The sequence below is a fragment of the Uloborus diversus genome, chromosome 5 (genome assembly GCF_026930045.1).
Source record: "Uloborus diversus isolate 005 chromosome 5, Udiv.v.3.1, whole genome shotgun sequence".
Classification (NCBI taxonomy): domain Eukaryota; kingdom Metazoa; phylum Arthropoda; class Arachnida; order Araneae; family Uloboridae; genus Uloborus; species Uloborus diversus.
In genome coordinates, this window is record NC_072735.1 from 65,468,730 (window position 1) to 65,486,614 (window position 17,885).

Sequence of the window (17,885 nt, forward strand, 5' to 3'; positions counted from 1 at the left end):
AAAAACACGTGCAATTTCGAAGTAATTTAGCACAAAAGCACGGAATGTTTTCATATCAGCAAGGAGCATTTCCTTCTCATTTATTTTATTCCCTCATAGTTGATATTCATTTAATTCAGTGTTCATGTAATGCGCGATATTTCTCTAATTGTTTGTTGCAGATTGTTCGGACGTGGGCCCGAACACGTAATCTCCTGGTTACGAAGAGAACGCTCTGCCGATCAAGCTACTCAGCTCTGTCGGTCATAGCGCAAATTAAAGTTATAAGTTTGACCGAAAACCTTATTCTGGTTCTTTAAAACAGGTTTTTCGGCTAAAAGAAACAATTTTCAGACCTTGGGTCTATTTTTCGTCAGTAGCCAGCACCATAAGCTATAAAATAAGCCGTAAATCAAAGAAATCGATCAAGAATTGAGGGAAATTTGGCGTAGAAACCAAAAACAGGCTACAGAAATAATATATAAGGATACCCGTCCCCCACCCCCCCCCTCCCGCCGTTGCTAAGTTGGTTGTCGTTTGTGTTCCGTGTAAAACTTGTTTTACAAAGTCTTGTTTGGTGCATTGGTTCTTAATTGAGAATGAATGAATAAAAGACCAATTTAGATTCTGTCTAAACAGTTCCTGTCAAAAAAGAGGATGTAGCACTCACCATAAACGCCAGACCTCAATCCTCCAGCCCTATTCCCATGACTCAAACTCGCTTTGAAAGAACAGAGATTTGATGTTGTGTATTATTTATTCTCCCCACATACGGTTTAACCGATATTTGAAGTGTCGATTAAATATCTGTTGAGCGAATAATAAGTGTGGACATTTCAACACAAAGGAAAAGCTTACACATAGAGTCAAATTTTATTTCCGAAACATAACAAAATTTAAACAACAACCATTTAATGATACGATAAAGTAAAAATGACTTCCAGAGATTTACAAAATACATTCAACAATTACAGTAAAGTATTTTACACAACAACAAAATTTGAAATATTTCAAAAATTAAAACAAAAATTAATTTACAAAATACGAAACGAAAACTTTGATGAATTAACAACAAAGAGCGCTGCCCATATTTGGACAAGATTGACATTTAACGAATTACAAATAAAGATAGGGAATAAATTACTCCAAATTATTTTACTATAATTAATTAAACGAAGTGTGTATTTCATCATATGAAGTGCGTACTGAATATACATGGAAATTGTAGTTAATGTTTCTAAATTGATTTCTCCGACTTTTGGAACATTCTTTCTCTTCACTTTTGGTATTATTGCTAAATATATCATCAAAATATGGAAAAGAAAAACCATGAAAATGGAGAAATTAGAATAAAAGTAATACATGCAATTAGGACTGGGCGATGTAGAAATTTATGCATCGTGATAACCTTACATCACAATTTTGCGATGCATCCCAAACTAATTCAAGTAGTTAAAACTAAAAAATAAAATTATTACAACGTAATCACTGATCATTACAAAAAAGATGGATGTATAATCTCAAATTTAACTCACAAATAATTAAAAAATAGTATAATACGTTTACTCATTAAAACAATAGGTATTAATTTACATTGGTAAAAATTCTAACTGTTTATTATAAATGTTAGCTATACTTGAACTTTCGTTTTTTTTTTTTAAATTTTACAAAATATGTACACGATAAAAGACGTATGCAAAATACTTACAAATAGATACTAGTATTGGCAAAAATTTATTTCAAAAAAAAGAGCTAAAAGTGCAAAATAGCAAAAAAATATTACAGACATGTGTTTAAGGATTACAAAGAGTCTCCTGTTTCTCAATGTAAAAAAAAGCTTATGGCAGCAAAGTCACGCATTCTATTTACTCACAAGCTCACATTTTCTTGCATTGAAAAAGGAGTCCCTTATAATGACAAAATATGTATCAGCATTTTGTTTTCCTTTTGCTATTTTGAGCTGTTAACTTTTTAATTTTTATTTTGAGCAAAAAAAAAAAAACTTTTGCTTCATTATCAGTACATTGGTTCTTTGATTTGCGATCGGTGCGCAATCTAATCACAAATCAAAAGAAACTGCATCGGCTAACCGTGACGCATTGCCTAGCCCTAACACGCAATTGAAAATGGCAGATTGGCTCTTTTCTATCAATTAATTTTATTAAGAAACTGCGTATCCAGATGTTTCAGATTGACTGAATACAGTAACACTTACTCTGCTTTTAGGTTTCATTTCGGAACTGACGATCAATTCATTCATGCAAATGAATAGATAAATCAATTAATCCGTTAGGTCTAAAATCGTGTCATATTTGCATATGAATATACGTCAGGCAACGGTCGACAACCATTACCCGATGTACCCTGAAAACATGCCTAATATGTCAATTGTATTTTATAAGCAAAATTTGCGAACACATAGATACTTTGATTTAAAAATAATTGCACAGTAAAAATAATAACAGAAATAAAAAAAAAAAACTCATTGCAAAACAAAAAATATAACAACTAATCAAACAAACTGGCTTCAGATTCCAAAATTTTTTCTTCTTGCTCAATGTACTTCAGTATATCGAACTGATTTAAATCATTAGTTAGATCAGATCCGGAATTCAGATTGCTACTGTTCGTTTCGGAGTCGTTGGCATTGGCCACATCTAAAGCTTTAGCATCTTTAGATTTCACTAAGTTGCCCGGTTTAGGCCTCAGGGGAGGTGGTTTGGGTTTTGGTGCCAGAGTTGGTTTCGCCTGAACTGGAGGAGGCGCTTTAGACCTTGTGGCAACGGGAGGTGGTGCAGGTTTGCTAGGAACTTGAGGTTTATCGAGGAACACTTTTCTAGGCATTACCTGAAAAGTCATTAAAAGAGCATAAGATAAAAGTGTAGCGAGTTTTGTGATTCATAAGATTGAAAATCAAGCTGATTTACATAAAATGAAAAACAGAAACTTTTATATGAATAGTTATTCAAAATAATATTTCAAGTGCTTTAGAAGATTGAAATAAATAGAGAGAGAGAGGGAGAGAGAGATAAAGTGATGCATATTCTTTTCTCTCAAAGCTTTGCATTCGTCCCGAGTTAGGATCTTGCTAAAGTTGCGTTTCTGCAGTTGCTGCTACTTCGGTCCCATTCTCACTCTTAGATGTCATTAAAGTGGTGGGAATGCACTTTTACGTTACAGAATCCTAAATCCTACATTTAATTCTATTTAACTTAGAGAATGAGAATAAAAGTTTATAACTTCTTTTTTGTCGTTCGTGGTTATACTAATAATGCTAAAAGTTGAATTACTTTTCTCCGCTTTGAATAGTATGACTGTGTTGCCTGCATTGACACTGTGCTTGCAAGGAAACTTCTTTTACGAAATTCAATTAATCAAGAAACTTGCAAGGTGTCGAATTGGTTACCAAATTAACGCCGCCACAATATCCCGTTGGTTATTTTGCTACTTCGTCATTTACTACTGCATCATTTTTGTTTTAAATTACGATTAGTTTTCCAAGTAAAGCCATAAGGATTTTTAAAAAGAATGCATTTTCACTTCGTTTACAACAAAACAGAAAAACGTATTTATGGCCCTTTTATCTTTATTTAAATCAAAAGCACAAAACATTAGCTAATCAAAACTTTTTGCTAACTGAAATGTATTGAGGGAAAAAAGTTAAGTTCTAAACTTTTTATCAAGCAAAAAAAATAAATAATAATAATAATAATAATCACCTCTGGCTTTGGTATTGCTTCAGTATCTACCTTTCCCAGTGATTTTTTCCTGGGTAAAGGCACTGGTTTCGACGGCAAGGGCTTCTCTGGTTTTTCATCTTCAACAGAAGCTACTTTTGAAGGAGGACTTTGCAGAGATTCTTCTTTCACTTCCTTCTCAAATTCCATCTCCAGAAACTTCTTATTAGCTGAGGGGGATTCTGGTAAAGGTTCAAGATTGAGCAAATCATCTAAATTTTCTTGCGAGCTGAAACAGATAAATTTACATAAGTAAAGATACGACTTGACATTCGTCACCGGCTGGTTCGTACTTAATGTCCGTTTTCCCTTGAAGATCTCCTTTAGAGCATAAATACGGAGGGGGGGGGTTGACTCTAGTTCATGTGAGACATTTTATCCCCCCCCCCCAATATATTTTGTTTATAATTTTCCCATTGCTGAAAGCAGGCAGTTAAGCAATTTCCAACGCACGACCCACAAAAAGCTTAGAAACTGGAAAAAAAAAGATAATATACTTCCTTTTAAGCGGTTTTTTTTTTTAAACAAAAATGAGCTCAGAAAATCTCAAAAACCATCGTTGAGTGCTAATTAAAAAAAAAAAAAAAACATGGGTGCGCAGAATAGCTAGCACAAAATAGACCATTTAAACTGATATCCTGTATTGTTTACCCAATTCGCCACAAAAAATTTACAATTTGGCCCTTGAGTAGAAAAGGTTGGAAAGCCCTGGTTTAACACGTTAACTGCCACGGCAATTTTCAGAAACCTGTCCAAAAATGACAATTTGATTTAATCACCTTATATTATTGAAACTGTAATTCTAGTGCATACTAATCATCAAAAAGCATAAAAAATGAAACCACCTACCGGGGAAAAAAAAAAACAGCGTCTGACAAAGCCCTGTCGTTATGTACATAAGCAAAAAAAAAAAAAAGTCGAGGAACGCGTTATTTCTGTCCAGCCTCTAACGAGAAGCCTGCCCTTAGTGCGGAAGATTGTTTCTGGAAGTTCCTCAAACAATAAAATAATAATTTATTCCTTGAATTTTAATTAGTTTCTATAATTTTTTTGTTCGTTTTCTAGTGAACTTTCTGTTCGTGCATGCTAGCATTGGATTTTTGTTCTTTTCCCAGAACACATCTATCGATATTAGCACTGATTACCAAATTGTGGGCTAATAGTGGGCTAATGTTTTTTAAAATATTTAAATGAACAGCATAATTCATTATTTCATAAAAAAATTTTAAATATCCAAGTCCTGATGCTGAAATGCACCCTCACAGAAGAACACCTTCACCGTCCTGATTAACTGATCCAACTAAGTTCTTAAGATTAAATTCCTCATTTTTTTTCCTCCATTTACAATTATACAACAATTTAACCCAAAATGTTGAATTTATTTTCATCTATAAGTAAGACGTTGTTCCAAAACGTTTTGAGCTTATTTATCATTGATTTTACGACGGAAAGCGTAAGCTTACTGTATTTCGCACGAACAAGAAAATTTCTGCGGGGGAAGAGGTCCCATTTAATCCAGCTAATCAGAGAACTTGGCGAACAAATTTAGGTAAAAATTAAACGTAAAATGTTTCATTCAATTCTGCAGAAACTTTTTCAGTTTTGAAATGTGTATTTTTCATATTTCTTTTAACTGTTAACCTCCGATCACGCTTTGTTAATTTTGCCAGTTGACCTTTTCTTACCTTGTTTTCGATCCGATTCTTTAAAGCATTCTATCAAGCACTTCACTATAGAATGTAATAAATTAACCAATTTAGAGCCATTTCAAACCAATTTACGGCTACTGTGAGGGGGAAAAAAATCAAATTTCGAATCGTGTTTGTTGTTTTCTACGCATACCTGCCATTTTAAAATAATAAGCAAATATTAGGGAATAAATACACAAAAAATTAAAGGCAAATGACTTTATACATCATTACAATGCAAAAATAATAAAAAAAAACACATATGATAATTTTAATTAAGAATTTATTCGAAAATATTTCAGTGAACGATGACTTTTGTGGCGTATTTTATCTCTGTCTCTTCGCTTTTTGACAAATTTAAAAAAGGAAATCTGGCACTATTTTGGAAAAAAAAACTATTGGGTTTTATTCAGAATGGCATAAGAATGGTGTGAAAAAAAATTGGACTTCATATTCGAATTCAGTTTTGCGTTATTTTGGTTTTACTACAAAATTTTAAGGTGAACGAACTCTTTTGGGAGCCACTGTATGTGTTTTTTCTATTCGTAGAAAACTCATCTCAGTTAAACTCGGTGCTCGTTATCCTCGTAAAGGCGGCTAAAATCAAATTTGCTATGACAACGAGACTTACTTGGGCAAATATTGTGCATAAACTATTTACTAGTAATTGGACCAAGTTGAGAAATATTAATTTTTCTTCAACTGTTCAGTTAAATTCAAGTTGTTCAGTCTTTTTCCTAATATTAAATTTATTGCACACTGACTAAAGATTCAGAACTGTTTAGAAATGTGGCTAAAACTATCTTAGTGAGAATATTTCCCAACAAATTACATGCACTAAGGTACTTTTTACTTTTTAAGTATAGTTTTCTGATGAATCAATGCTTAAAATACCAAAAGATAGCAGTCAGTACGTCAGGAGAAGAACCAGTAAATTATTATCCCGAGTCGCATAATACCAACGGTTAAACACACCACCCAAGTTATGGATTGGAGCGTAATTTTCGCTCAGGATGCTGGATGTTTAAGCATTGTAGAAGGTACGAGGACCGAATATCAACATGAAAAAGCGCTTGAACAAAGGTTTTAGTTGAAAGTTTGGTTTCCAAATGGAGACTTCATATTCATGCTTGATGGAGTTCTGTCTTGAAGCTTATCTGTGACCAAAATTTAGAATGCAAAAAAATATGTAAAAACACTTTCACGGCATGGAAGCAGACCAAATATGAGCCCAATAGAGAATATCTGAACTACTGCAAAGAAAATATTAAAGAAATAGAACTTCAAAAACAAGAATTGTTTCACAGAAGGAGTCATTCAAATTTGGCACCATGACGAGGAAATACAAGTTAATTGCCAAAAAATTATAAAAAGAATGCCAGGATAGAATCTTTATTAAAAAATAAGAAGATGCCCCACTCAATATTAAATGTATCGACATTTTTAAAATAAAGTAATACTTGGTATAACAAGGATTTACTAAAAATTTCACAATTATTCTAATAATTTTCACACCTCTGTCATTGCAGGATTCATTTAGGAAATGTTTCATATTTTGAAAAACTTGCGTGATTATGTAAATGATGCAGATTGATTCTTTTTATGTCTTATTTAGCACTCATTCTTTAAATTTTTCGTTGATTTTTTTTTCAATTGAATGTGATAATTTTCGTAGTTCATTTATTATTTTAGCAAAGTCTGTTAACTCACTAGTTTTTTTAATGAATATTATTTATGCTGTTTACAATATTCTCCTCAAATTTAGCATTGCTATTTTTTCTCCGAAATTCTAATGCTTTACAACGAAGAACAGGTATTGAAATATATGTACATAAGAAAATCATTCATCAATTATAGATATATCACGCCGAATTTTAAAACATTTTTATTGTGTTAAGTTTTATGGGTGAATAATAGATGATTACACACAGGCTAAGATGCAAGTTATATTTCATTTAATAAATCTATTCAGAAATTTCTTATAATGAATCAAAATTGAGAGAGAGTTTGAAACGGTTTATATTCTCTCTTGTCGGAGAAGGTAATTTAATAGTGGGAAAAGAAGTAATGGAAGTTTTTTCTTCTAAAATAAGACCTTCAAAGCTCTTTTTGTTCGCGTATGTCACACGTCGAAATGAGGGAGAGGGAAAAAAATCCAGTAGAAGCAGTCTTCTATTTCACTTTCGCCGTATTTAATTAAATTTAAGACAATGGCGTTTTCAGGTCCGTAAGATCGTTAAGAATTAAATAAGATCAATTTTAAAACTGAAACGCAGTTGCATAAAAAAAGCTAGAAGGGAAGAATATATATATATATATATATATATATATATATATATATATATATATATATATATATATATATATATATATATATATATATATATATATATATATATATATATATATATTAGAGGACCCGACAGACGTTGTTCTGCTCAAACTTTGTAAATTGAAAAGTTAAAAATTTCAATAAACTATCAAGTGCTTGAACCGTTTTGTTGAAAGAAAATAAATAAAAACAAAATGTTTTAAGCTGCTTGGTGTCAGAATGCGTATATTTATTACAACTTGGTTTATCTAATGCCCACTGGGCAGTTGTTTTATTCACTATTTTCTCTCCCATGCTTGATTGTTTGTTTCTTCAGTCATAATCAAAGTACAAAAAGCGTCCTCAGATATTAAGTGTAAAAAAACTAACTACCCATCTAGAACAAACGGGAAATCGCGCTGCAACGTCCCCCATATGAAAAAAGAATAAAACAATCGAAAGGATATCGTTTAGAAAAATGATAAAGGTAAAAAGAGTTGCCTGAATAAGCGAAAATCACCCCCCCCCTCCCGATGTAAAATAAGCACATTCTTCAACTAAAATGACTAAAAACGCTTCAAAAACTGTTGAGAATATTAAATGATTATCCTGCCGTGGATCGAAAACACATTTATTAATGTTGAAGAAACTATCTACATAAACAATGACAAAATATGTAATACTTAATAACCAAAGAACCCAAGCAGAGTAAGCACATAGACTATTTATAGTTTTAGTTCAGGATTAGTAAGTTAACCAATTCGCAACTCCAACGAACTATAGGGGGCACTGAAGTCACTGTCTAATGGCGGAATTGAAAACTAAAACAAACGCACATGGTAACGAAGAAAATGCTAAAAGTGTTGTGATTTTTGTTCGTACGTATGATTTTTTCGCTTTATTCATTTGAAAAGATTTTTCAAAGTCTTTTGGTTATTCTGACCCATATAGAAAGAGATTAGAAACCAAAAAGTATTACGAAAGTAAACAATTAATGCAGAACATACAGTAAGTTGTTCTGAAGCAGCCATTTTCACGATGTTGAATTCGGAATTCATAAATTTTTGGTTCGCTTCGATCGGCATTTTCATTTTGTACCGTTTTTTCTATACATTAGTACATATTAAGTTCAGTTTCGTGACATTTCCGGCATTTGTTGACATTTTTGTCACATAGTGCACATACGTGGCAGACTGTCAAGAGTAACGTTTAACACTAGATAATTTATTTCTATGACTATATGATTGGATATCTAAAGAAATCATGCATTTAATTCATTCGTCATGGAAATGATTTACCTGATATGCGAAATCTTGTCAAGATACATTATTCTTTCACACAATTTTAAAACCATAACACTATAAACAGATTTTTGGCGAACTTTTATTTTTTATTGTTCAAATTCTTAACGTTCTTTCTGGATTTTTCAATCTGTTCTGCGATAAATATTTTCAAGAAAATTTATTTGCATACTGTCTATTTCAGTAGGATACTGTAGTAACAAAGGTCATTTAAATCATTTATGTGGAATTAGGTTAAGGAAAAGTGTCCAGTCAATGTTGTTAAGTTCGTTTTTTTTTTTTTTTCATCGAATTGAAAAACTGATATTTATTCAAATTCACTCAGAACAAAATAAATAAAATGTGTACTCACAGTTTATATATGGTAGTAGTTTTCTTTTCAGTTGATTGACCATTATTTCTTTTTATTTATCGAATTCTGTAATCTTACTATCATTTTATTCCACTCATGATAAAAATTAAAAATGGTTTAACTAAAAACGCGAAATCTCGCCAAGGCTACTTTGCTCGCACAATTCCAAAACTATAACCCTAAACAAATTTGGCGAAACCTTTCAGCTGAGAATTAAAGGAATAAAGTAAAATCTTTCTCGGTTAAACATTTTTCATTTTGTTCTACGATAATAAATTCAAGAAAATATTTTGCATACTGTCCATTCCAACTAAATGCTGCTGTAAAATATGATTAGTTAAATTAATTTAAGATTAAAAAAAACTCATATTCATACAAAACAATAAAAAATTTTACCTGGTATAACGTTATCCAATTTTGTTAATCCAGAGTTTTCTTGTTTACGCTTCCACCATTTAATACTTTTTTGAAAGAAATAAGGAAAACTAACATTATTTTGAGAAGCTCGAGAATACTACTAAGGGACGAATTAATTTCTGTTGTTGAAGGCGTTCTTAGACATGTTGAATGCGTTACTCAGAACAAACTGACCGCGTTTACGTCAACAGATACACGTGGAGCGCAACGTGGCAATGTTTTAGTTGCATTCGCAGTTTTATAAATCACCGCAAGGTAGCGTATTCGAGCGCTGGAGTTCCGAATTAATGTGCTTCTAATGTAAAACAACTAATGAGAAATAAATGAATAAAATATAGACAAAAGAAAAGGATTAACTTAAGAAAATTGAGGACCTCAGAGAGAGCTTTAAGTAAGCCTTGACCAATAGCAAAACGTTATTTATCCAAGTTTGCTTTAACCAATTAAAGTGCGATTATAGATATTTCAACAAAAACGAAAAGCAATTCTTTGCAATTTGAAATATTTCGCCAAAATAAACAAAAAATACAATAAATTACAGTAACAGTAGCTTTAAAATGTAAACAAATGATCACGCAACTCTATTGTTTATAGCCAAAGTTGCCAAGCAACCGCATTACGTTAAATCCCGGTTAGCACAAATTTGCCATTTCAACTGCGCTTGCACGCGGACTTAGCTTTTTGGGATTTCTGTTTTAAGATTTTGTGTTGCTTGTTTATATTTATGCTGAGCTAGAGTCCCAACAAATTAATGACTGCGATTAGAATATTTTCATAGCGATTTCATGATATATTACATGAAACTGCGGATATGAACACCTAATAATTTTTATAATGAAAAGGGGAAAATGACACTTCAAGATTTATTGGTTTGAAAATATTTACTTAACGTAAACGTAAAACCCGTTGGGTACTTCAAAAATGATTGGAATATGAGTACAGATGTCCGTCTTTTGTGAATATTTTACGTTAGGCGTAAATAGCAGTATTATACATTTTTATTTAGGTTGATGGTTCGGCTTTGTATTAGAAGTGATGCTGCAATTCTAGTACGCTCTTCTGAGGTTGAAAATTTAGCCCTGAAAAGGGCCGTTGATAGAAAAATCAGACTCCGAATCCATTAATAATTAAGAGTCAAAACTCAATCTTCACCGAGGCCTAAAAACTAAACCAGAGTTAGCTTTGTGATTTCTAATTTTTATCTGTTGCTATCTCATATTAACAAACTAGCTGTACCCGACGCGCGTTGCTACGCCAACAAAAAAATACATCATTATACTGATTTAATGACAATCGGTTGAACGGGGCAGAAGTTGCTACTCTGCAGTGCCACCTGGTGGCGAGTGGCTTCAATGAGCATATTAGGCACCTTCTCCATGGGAAAATACATATATATAGCAATTTTCATAATAATCGGTCCAGGTATCAAGTGAAGCCGTGGCTATACTCAAATTTTGTACTCATGCAGTTTGCAAGATCAATCAATCGCTAAAAATATCAAATAGAAAAAGTTTTAAATCCCCCCGTTGCATGAAAAGCCATAAAACAATAAAGAAAGAATTTATTTGTTCAAACTCAAGACAAATTTCAACAGCTAACTTCTTATCAATGAGATCTTTCACGCGAATTAATTTTTGCAGCCGATAATTTTATTCGTATTTATCCAATGGATTGTGACTTAAATTGGAATAAAAAAGGAACTATCGATCGGATTTTTTTCGAACTGGTCTATAAACATTCCCAGTACCAAAAATAACAAACGGTGAAAGTTTCAGCCAAATCTGCCGGGTAGTTTTTGAGTTCATGGATGACATACAGACAAAAATTCATTTTTATATATATAGATTTAAAATGTTAGCAAGATTTTTGAAATCAGCTAAGTCCGTGCGCAAGCGCAGTTGAAATGGCAAATTTGTGATAACCGGGATTTAACGTCGAGTCATTACTGTATCCAACCGATCAGTGAGCGAAACCAACTCCGACCGATTAGCAGTCCGATCTTTTGAACGAAAAACTTTTAAAACTTCATATATTGCCTAATTTGTTCTTTCCACCAAAGATGAAGATCTTGCACTGCACTGATCTTTTGTGTACAAAACTACCCTGTTGTGATTTATCTGGACGAAAATAAAATTTGTTTCGTCTTTAAATTCCATCATCTTTTCCTTCATTAATGTACTGATTAGTTAGATAATCCTTAAAGTATTCTTGGCACTGGTGCCAAAACTCAGATGGATTTCTGCCGATAAACAAATGTTGCTAGGTACGGTACTTTCTGATCATTTGGTTAGGAAAACCTAAGCACCGATCCGGTCACATGGTTCAACTACGACGGACAGAACACACGTATTGCGTGAACCTTCCAGTACTATACTTTAAAATGTATCACAGGACTTACAATCGTTGCTTTCAAGAGAGAAAGAGAGAGAGAAATTAAGGCTTCCCTCTCTCTCTCTCTCTCTCTCTCTCTCTCTCTATATATATATATATATATATATATATATATATATATATATATATATATATATATATATTATCTATTCTCAATTGACATAAACCGTAGGAAATTTCATTTCAAAATGCAGAGCTGGCTTTCTTATTGTCCTTTGGCAACGGGTGAAATATTTATTTCAGTTCTCGCTCAACAATAGATTAAAATAAATATGAATCATTCGGGAGACATGACCATCCAATGTTTAAATTAATTAATTAATTAACAAAAACGTTTCCAATTCGATCCATCGCGCTTCAAAACCATGCTTGCCACAACTTAATTACACACAAAAAATTTGGTCAAAATCGGTCCAGCCCCTTTAAAAGCCTTATGGTGACAAACGTCCGCACAGAAGATTTTTATATATTAAGATACATTACTTTCATACATGTTTTCCCAATATAATCACCATCTCAGTTTACAAAACAATAATAATGGTAATGAAACAATACAAATAGCTCACATTAAATCAGGTTATTAAAAGATATAAACTAAATTATTGATACACGTAACTTCCAAAGTATTATTACTGACAAAATGAAAAAAAAAAAGTTTCTGGACCACACTTCAGTAAAAATTCTACCAAAAAAAACCGTGAAATTTTAATATTTATATCTTAAATTTTCATTTAAAATTTAAATTCTTGAAAATGTCCCCCAATGTAGTTTAATATGACATTACCATAGATGCTTAAAAACTATATCAAAAATGCGATTCATTCCCGAACTGCCGAGGCACAGAATTCCGCCATGTCTTAAGTAAACGCAAAAACAAAAATTGCAACTGAAACGTGAAGCTTTAATAATAGCCGCAAATTAAATAAATTACGAATTTCAAAGGAATGTGACTTTGCATAATTATAAAAAAGGAAATCCGTGTTATAGCATATTGGTTGGTTGACTTGTTGTTTGACTTGCAAAGACGAATCGAGCCCAAACTTTTATATACAGGGTGAGGCAAAAAAAAAAAAAAAAAAAACGCGGACAAAGTTTGCGTCATCGAATGGAAGTAAACTAATTTATTTTTAATAAGTGTCTTTATTTATTTTTGTCTCTCACCTCATTAGAAAATAATTTAAAATACATCTCCTGGTTTATGTATTGTTTTCCGGTTTTCTTACAATTTTCATCAAAAGACTTGTTATTTTATAGTTGTTTCGCTAAGGAGAACGATAGTTCGTTTTTTTTGTTGTGCCTTGGCGAACAAAAATGCACTATGCCGTTTTAAGTAGCTTGGAAATGATAATCGACGTCCAAGAAGTGTACAAAAATGAACAGTGAACATTTCCATTAATCGTCAGGCCATTCAAAAGTGATTTCAATGAAATCCTTGGGTTTCCACGAGAGAAATCGTTCGAGAGACGGGAATTCATGACCGATAAGTGCGACTAAGGGCAAAAATAGAACTCGGACAGAAGCTTTACGAGTTTCAAAAAGTTCAGCCTTTTTCTGAAGAAAACAAATTTGTATAACTCCAAAGATGCCAGAAACGTTTGAGACGGGCAGCAAATCCCCTCTGGAAGATACACCTTTCACTGATTTACCGTTCAACCAACTCATAATCACCAGAACGATAGAATTTGATCTGTAGACACTCTAAGCACCTTCGAAGTCAAGCTTGGTCTGAGATGAAATCAGCACAAGCGACAAAAAACTCTCTCTCTCTCTCTTTTTTTTTTTTTTTTTTTCGTGGATGAGGGCCGTAAAATGAATCAAAAAGTGTACCAGAAAGACATTTTAGAAGCTGTTGAACTTCTGTGGGCTTAAGAACACTTCAGCAATATAGACTAGACAGTTTAATTAAATTCCACACCAGTTCATATGGCCAAGTCATTTTTAAAAAAACCTATCTTTTGATCATATTAAAAGAAAAAGGCGGTTCGGACGCCCTTGCCCGAATTTTTTTTTCGAATCTTAAAAACGAGATGGCAGACCATATTTGGTAATATTAGGGTCGGCAATCTTCCGAAATCGAGGCTCCAAAAACGCTATTTTTGGTGATTTTCGAACGCAGTTTCAAGTGATGTTGTTTGGTATTTAGGGGCTTTCCCTGGAAATTTTGCAAAATTAAACATCTGGAAACGAAATTTGAGATGCTCCGTAAAGCGTTTGGCGGGGGGAGAGGGGATAATTCGGAGGAGTAGCCTTTTAAGACTTTCTTATTTTCACACGAATTTGAAAAAAGAAAAATAATAAAGAAAAAAGACAAGAAATAGGACGGAGGGGGACGAGTTAGAAAAGCTGACGATTTAGATGTTCCTATTAAAAACTTTTAAGGCGAAGATTTCTTTTTTAAAAAATTAAAGTTTTATCTCAACATCATTATTTTTTTCTTATTAAAATCAATTTGTTTTCCAAAGACTCATTTCTTTTGTATCTTCAATATCAAAGAATATTTTTGAAAAATATTCAACTCAGCATTCTGGAGGGGAGGGCAACCAGATGGGTGCTCTGTTGAGCTCCCCCCCCCCTACCCCTCTCGTTGGTTAATTATGGTCAAGTCGTTACTTTTAGAAACTAGAAAATTAATCTAAATTATTGTCTACAATATCTGTGTATTATGTATAAGTAAATGATATACAAATGTGCTTACCGTAATTTTTTAAGTATGATAACATAAAAAATACAGAACAGTGGAATTACCAAGAACAATCGTTAAAAATCACAAAAAGGCATACTGCACAAATCATAATATAACATATTCACCGTAAGAAACAAACTGGGGAATAGCACATTAATTAGCATCATGGCGTTTTTACTGTAAACGATAGCGTGTTTAGACACAACAAGACAATAATTTTTCCTTTCAGATAGGCAGCGAGAAGGATTGCTTGTTTTAATGAGCGAGATAATTTCAACGCCACTATTACATATAATGAAATGTTCAATTTTATTTTTTTGGTAGAAGATTTTTTTTTCTCCACGTTTGGAGCATCTTTAGTTGATAGAGCTCGGCGCCTTTTTGACTCTGGCGAAGTGAGTCGCACGACCTTGCACGTAGGGAAGGCGCGGCCCTGATTGTATATCCTATTTTAGAGTCAAAGGTCTACCCTAAACTAGACAAAAGTTTGGACTCTCTAAACCAATTGCTTTAGAGGTTAAATGATGATCAAAGGTAAAAGACTTGCGGCCTTTTTGCTGAAATTTTCAATAAGCAGTTGAACCACTTTATCACTGCAAAAGGCTACCAATTTAAAACCAATAAAATTTATTGATTGCTAAAGGTCTACTCGGATTATTATTATTTGCGTTTTTTTAATTTCTTTATTTTTACAAAAGTTACATAGAAAATTGCTTGTCCGGGTCGTTTTTTTTTTTTTTTTTTTTTTTTTTTTTTTTTTTTTTTTTTTTTTTGCACCCTGTATTTTGTATTGACAAAAAAATATAACCGTACACATGATTGATGACAATAATAAGTATTTACACTTCATTACTTACAAAATGCACTCAAAGGCACAGTACTACTTTACAACTAACAATTACACCGAGTAAAATCACTCAATAAAGTATCACAGACTATCGCAATACTTTACAAATGCAAGCTAATCGTACTCCAGAACTGTCGTATATTACTCTTATGCTTGAGTGCTAAGCAGTCTTGGAGATTCTAAAACAATAATGAGGAATTTCGTCAAAAAGTGCCGCGTAAATTATGAAAAAATGGATAAGTAAATAAATTTAAAAACAAACATTTTTTGCATAGTAAATAATAATAATAATAATAACAACAATAAAATTGATGAAAGTTGTTTATTTGCTAGCAGTGTCAAAACAGTGTTCTACTACAACCTGTATTACTTATAAATGAATTCAGTAAAAAATATTTCACTGACAGCCCAGTATCAATACAAGGCAAAGGCAATACAAGGCTATCCAGTCCTCGCTCCACTGTCCACTTAATTAAATGCTCTAAAAGTTGTTTCTCTGCCTTCGTAGTGTTAAAGCAGTGAAAACAACCTGCCCTCCGACTAAATGATTTTTTAAAAAATATTTCTCTGCCAATTACAGGGAAAACGTATCCTCGCTTGCGTACACGAATTCTCTAAAAGTTGTTTCTCTGTCAGTGCAGTGTCAATGCACGGAAAACTATCTGTCCTCGCGACTCTGTTGTATATTCCCTTATGCTGCGCGCATCAATAATTTCACACAACGAATTGACGAAAATTTACACTCGAGCTGTTTACTTGATTATACTTAAAATAATAATAATATTTTCCGTCGCATAGCAACATTTGTCAGTATCAGTTTGATTTTGATAAACAAAAATAACATGCTCTTGAGTAAAAAGATTGCATATTTTTAGTGAACAGTAATTTCGTACTAAAGAGCTAATAATTCCGTTTTTGAGTACATTTCTTCTCTTTTTCTTTTCAAATGTAACCTTTTCTTTAAAAAAAATTTAAACACCAAACGTTTTAATGGATTTAAAAATTGAATATTGAAATAAAAAGTTCACAAAATAATAAAATTAATTTTTAATGCAATGTTACACAATGACATATTAACGCCAAGAAACTCCCTTTTTTTTCGAAGCAAACAAAACTTCTTTCAGTTTTGGTGTGATTCTACGCGAATAAACATTTTTCAATCTTCTCATCCATAACTTTCATTATTCACTATCAAGACCTCGAACATTATTTCAAACACCTTTGCATGATCTATTGCCTTATCCATACGAAGTCCATTCAAAGCTTTTTAACAGATTCTAAATGACAAAACTTAAAAAAGATATATTCCATTACCATCCTGGCACTAAGCAAGCATTCATAAATATTTCTTCCATTCTCTTTCCGAACTTTTTCTTTGTTCGGCCCCAAAAAGTTGAGAAAGCTGCATATGTTTTTCTGCGAGCCTCCGAACGAGAAATCATCATCAGGATGGTGACGTCACAGCATTTGTTTCGTCAGCATCCCTTTTTCATCTATCATGGGCCTTCTCCCTTCGCACCACGACAACCAAACACATTCTTCACACATTCTAGCCGCAAAGAATTTTGATGCCATTTATTTCTTTTGTTTGAGATAGGCATTTTAGGGACTGTTCCGCAAAAGACGGCAGGACCAACTCTCACTTAAACTAACGGGACCAGTGTCACAGAAGTTTGGAACTAATTAGTTGTGCATCAAAAGCACTATTAAAACAACTTCGCCAGTAAGCTAAAGGGAGGGGGGGGGGGACATCATGATTTTTAAAGTTATTAGTTCATAGCTTAAATTTAAACATGAACTGAACAAACCTAAACTTTTTTTCAGCGCAGAAAATCTTTTATTTTGGACAAAAGAATGGATTTCTCACTTGTTTTTAATGTTTTACAACGCTAAAAAAGCCCGTAGCGAGAAGAGAAAGCAAGATTTTGAAAGTTAATAGAAAAAAAACAACTTTTATGAAAAAGGAACTTGAAAAGATGGACAAATTCTAAAGCATGCAGTGATACAAAACTTCTAGAACTCCGATTTGTAAGTTTTATCAAGAAAAATTAATTGTTAAAAAAAGAGGAGAGGGGGGGGGGGGGGCAAAGGCAGAGGGAAACTATACACACAACACACACACTAACAATATAAGGAGCTTTAAATTTCTATTTTCGTGGATGCATTCTTGAAAATAACG

General features: G+C 32.7%; 1 protein-coding gene across 1 annotated transcript in view; it reads right to left on the reverse strand.

Moving 5' to 3' along the window:
- Positions 1 to 844: 844 nt before the first annotated feature.
- LOC129222349 (HCLS1-binding protein 3-like) overlaps positions 845 to 17,885 on the reverse strand; it is a gene marked incomplete in the record, with an annotated part of 45,756 nt that continues 28,715 nt past the window's right edge. The window contains 2 exon segments of the mRNA XM_054856844.1: positions 845 to 2,826; positions 3,699 to 3,945. Coding sequence (XP_054712819.1) covers positions 2,488 to 2,826; positions 3,699 to 3,945 — 586 coding nt within the window.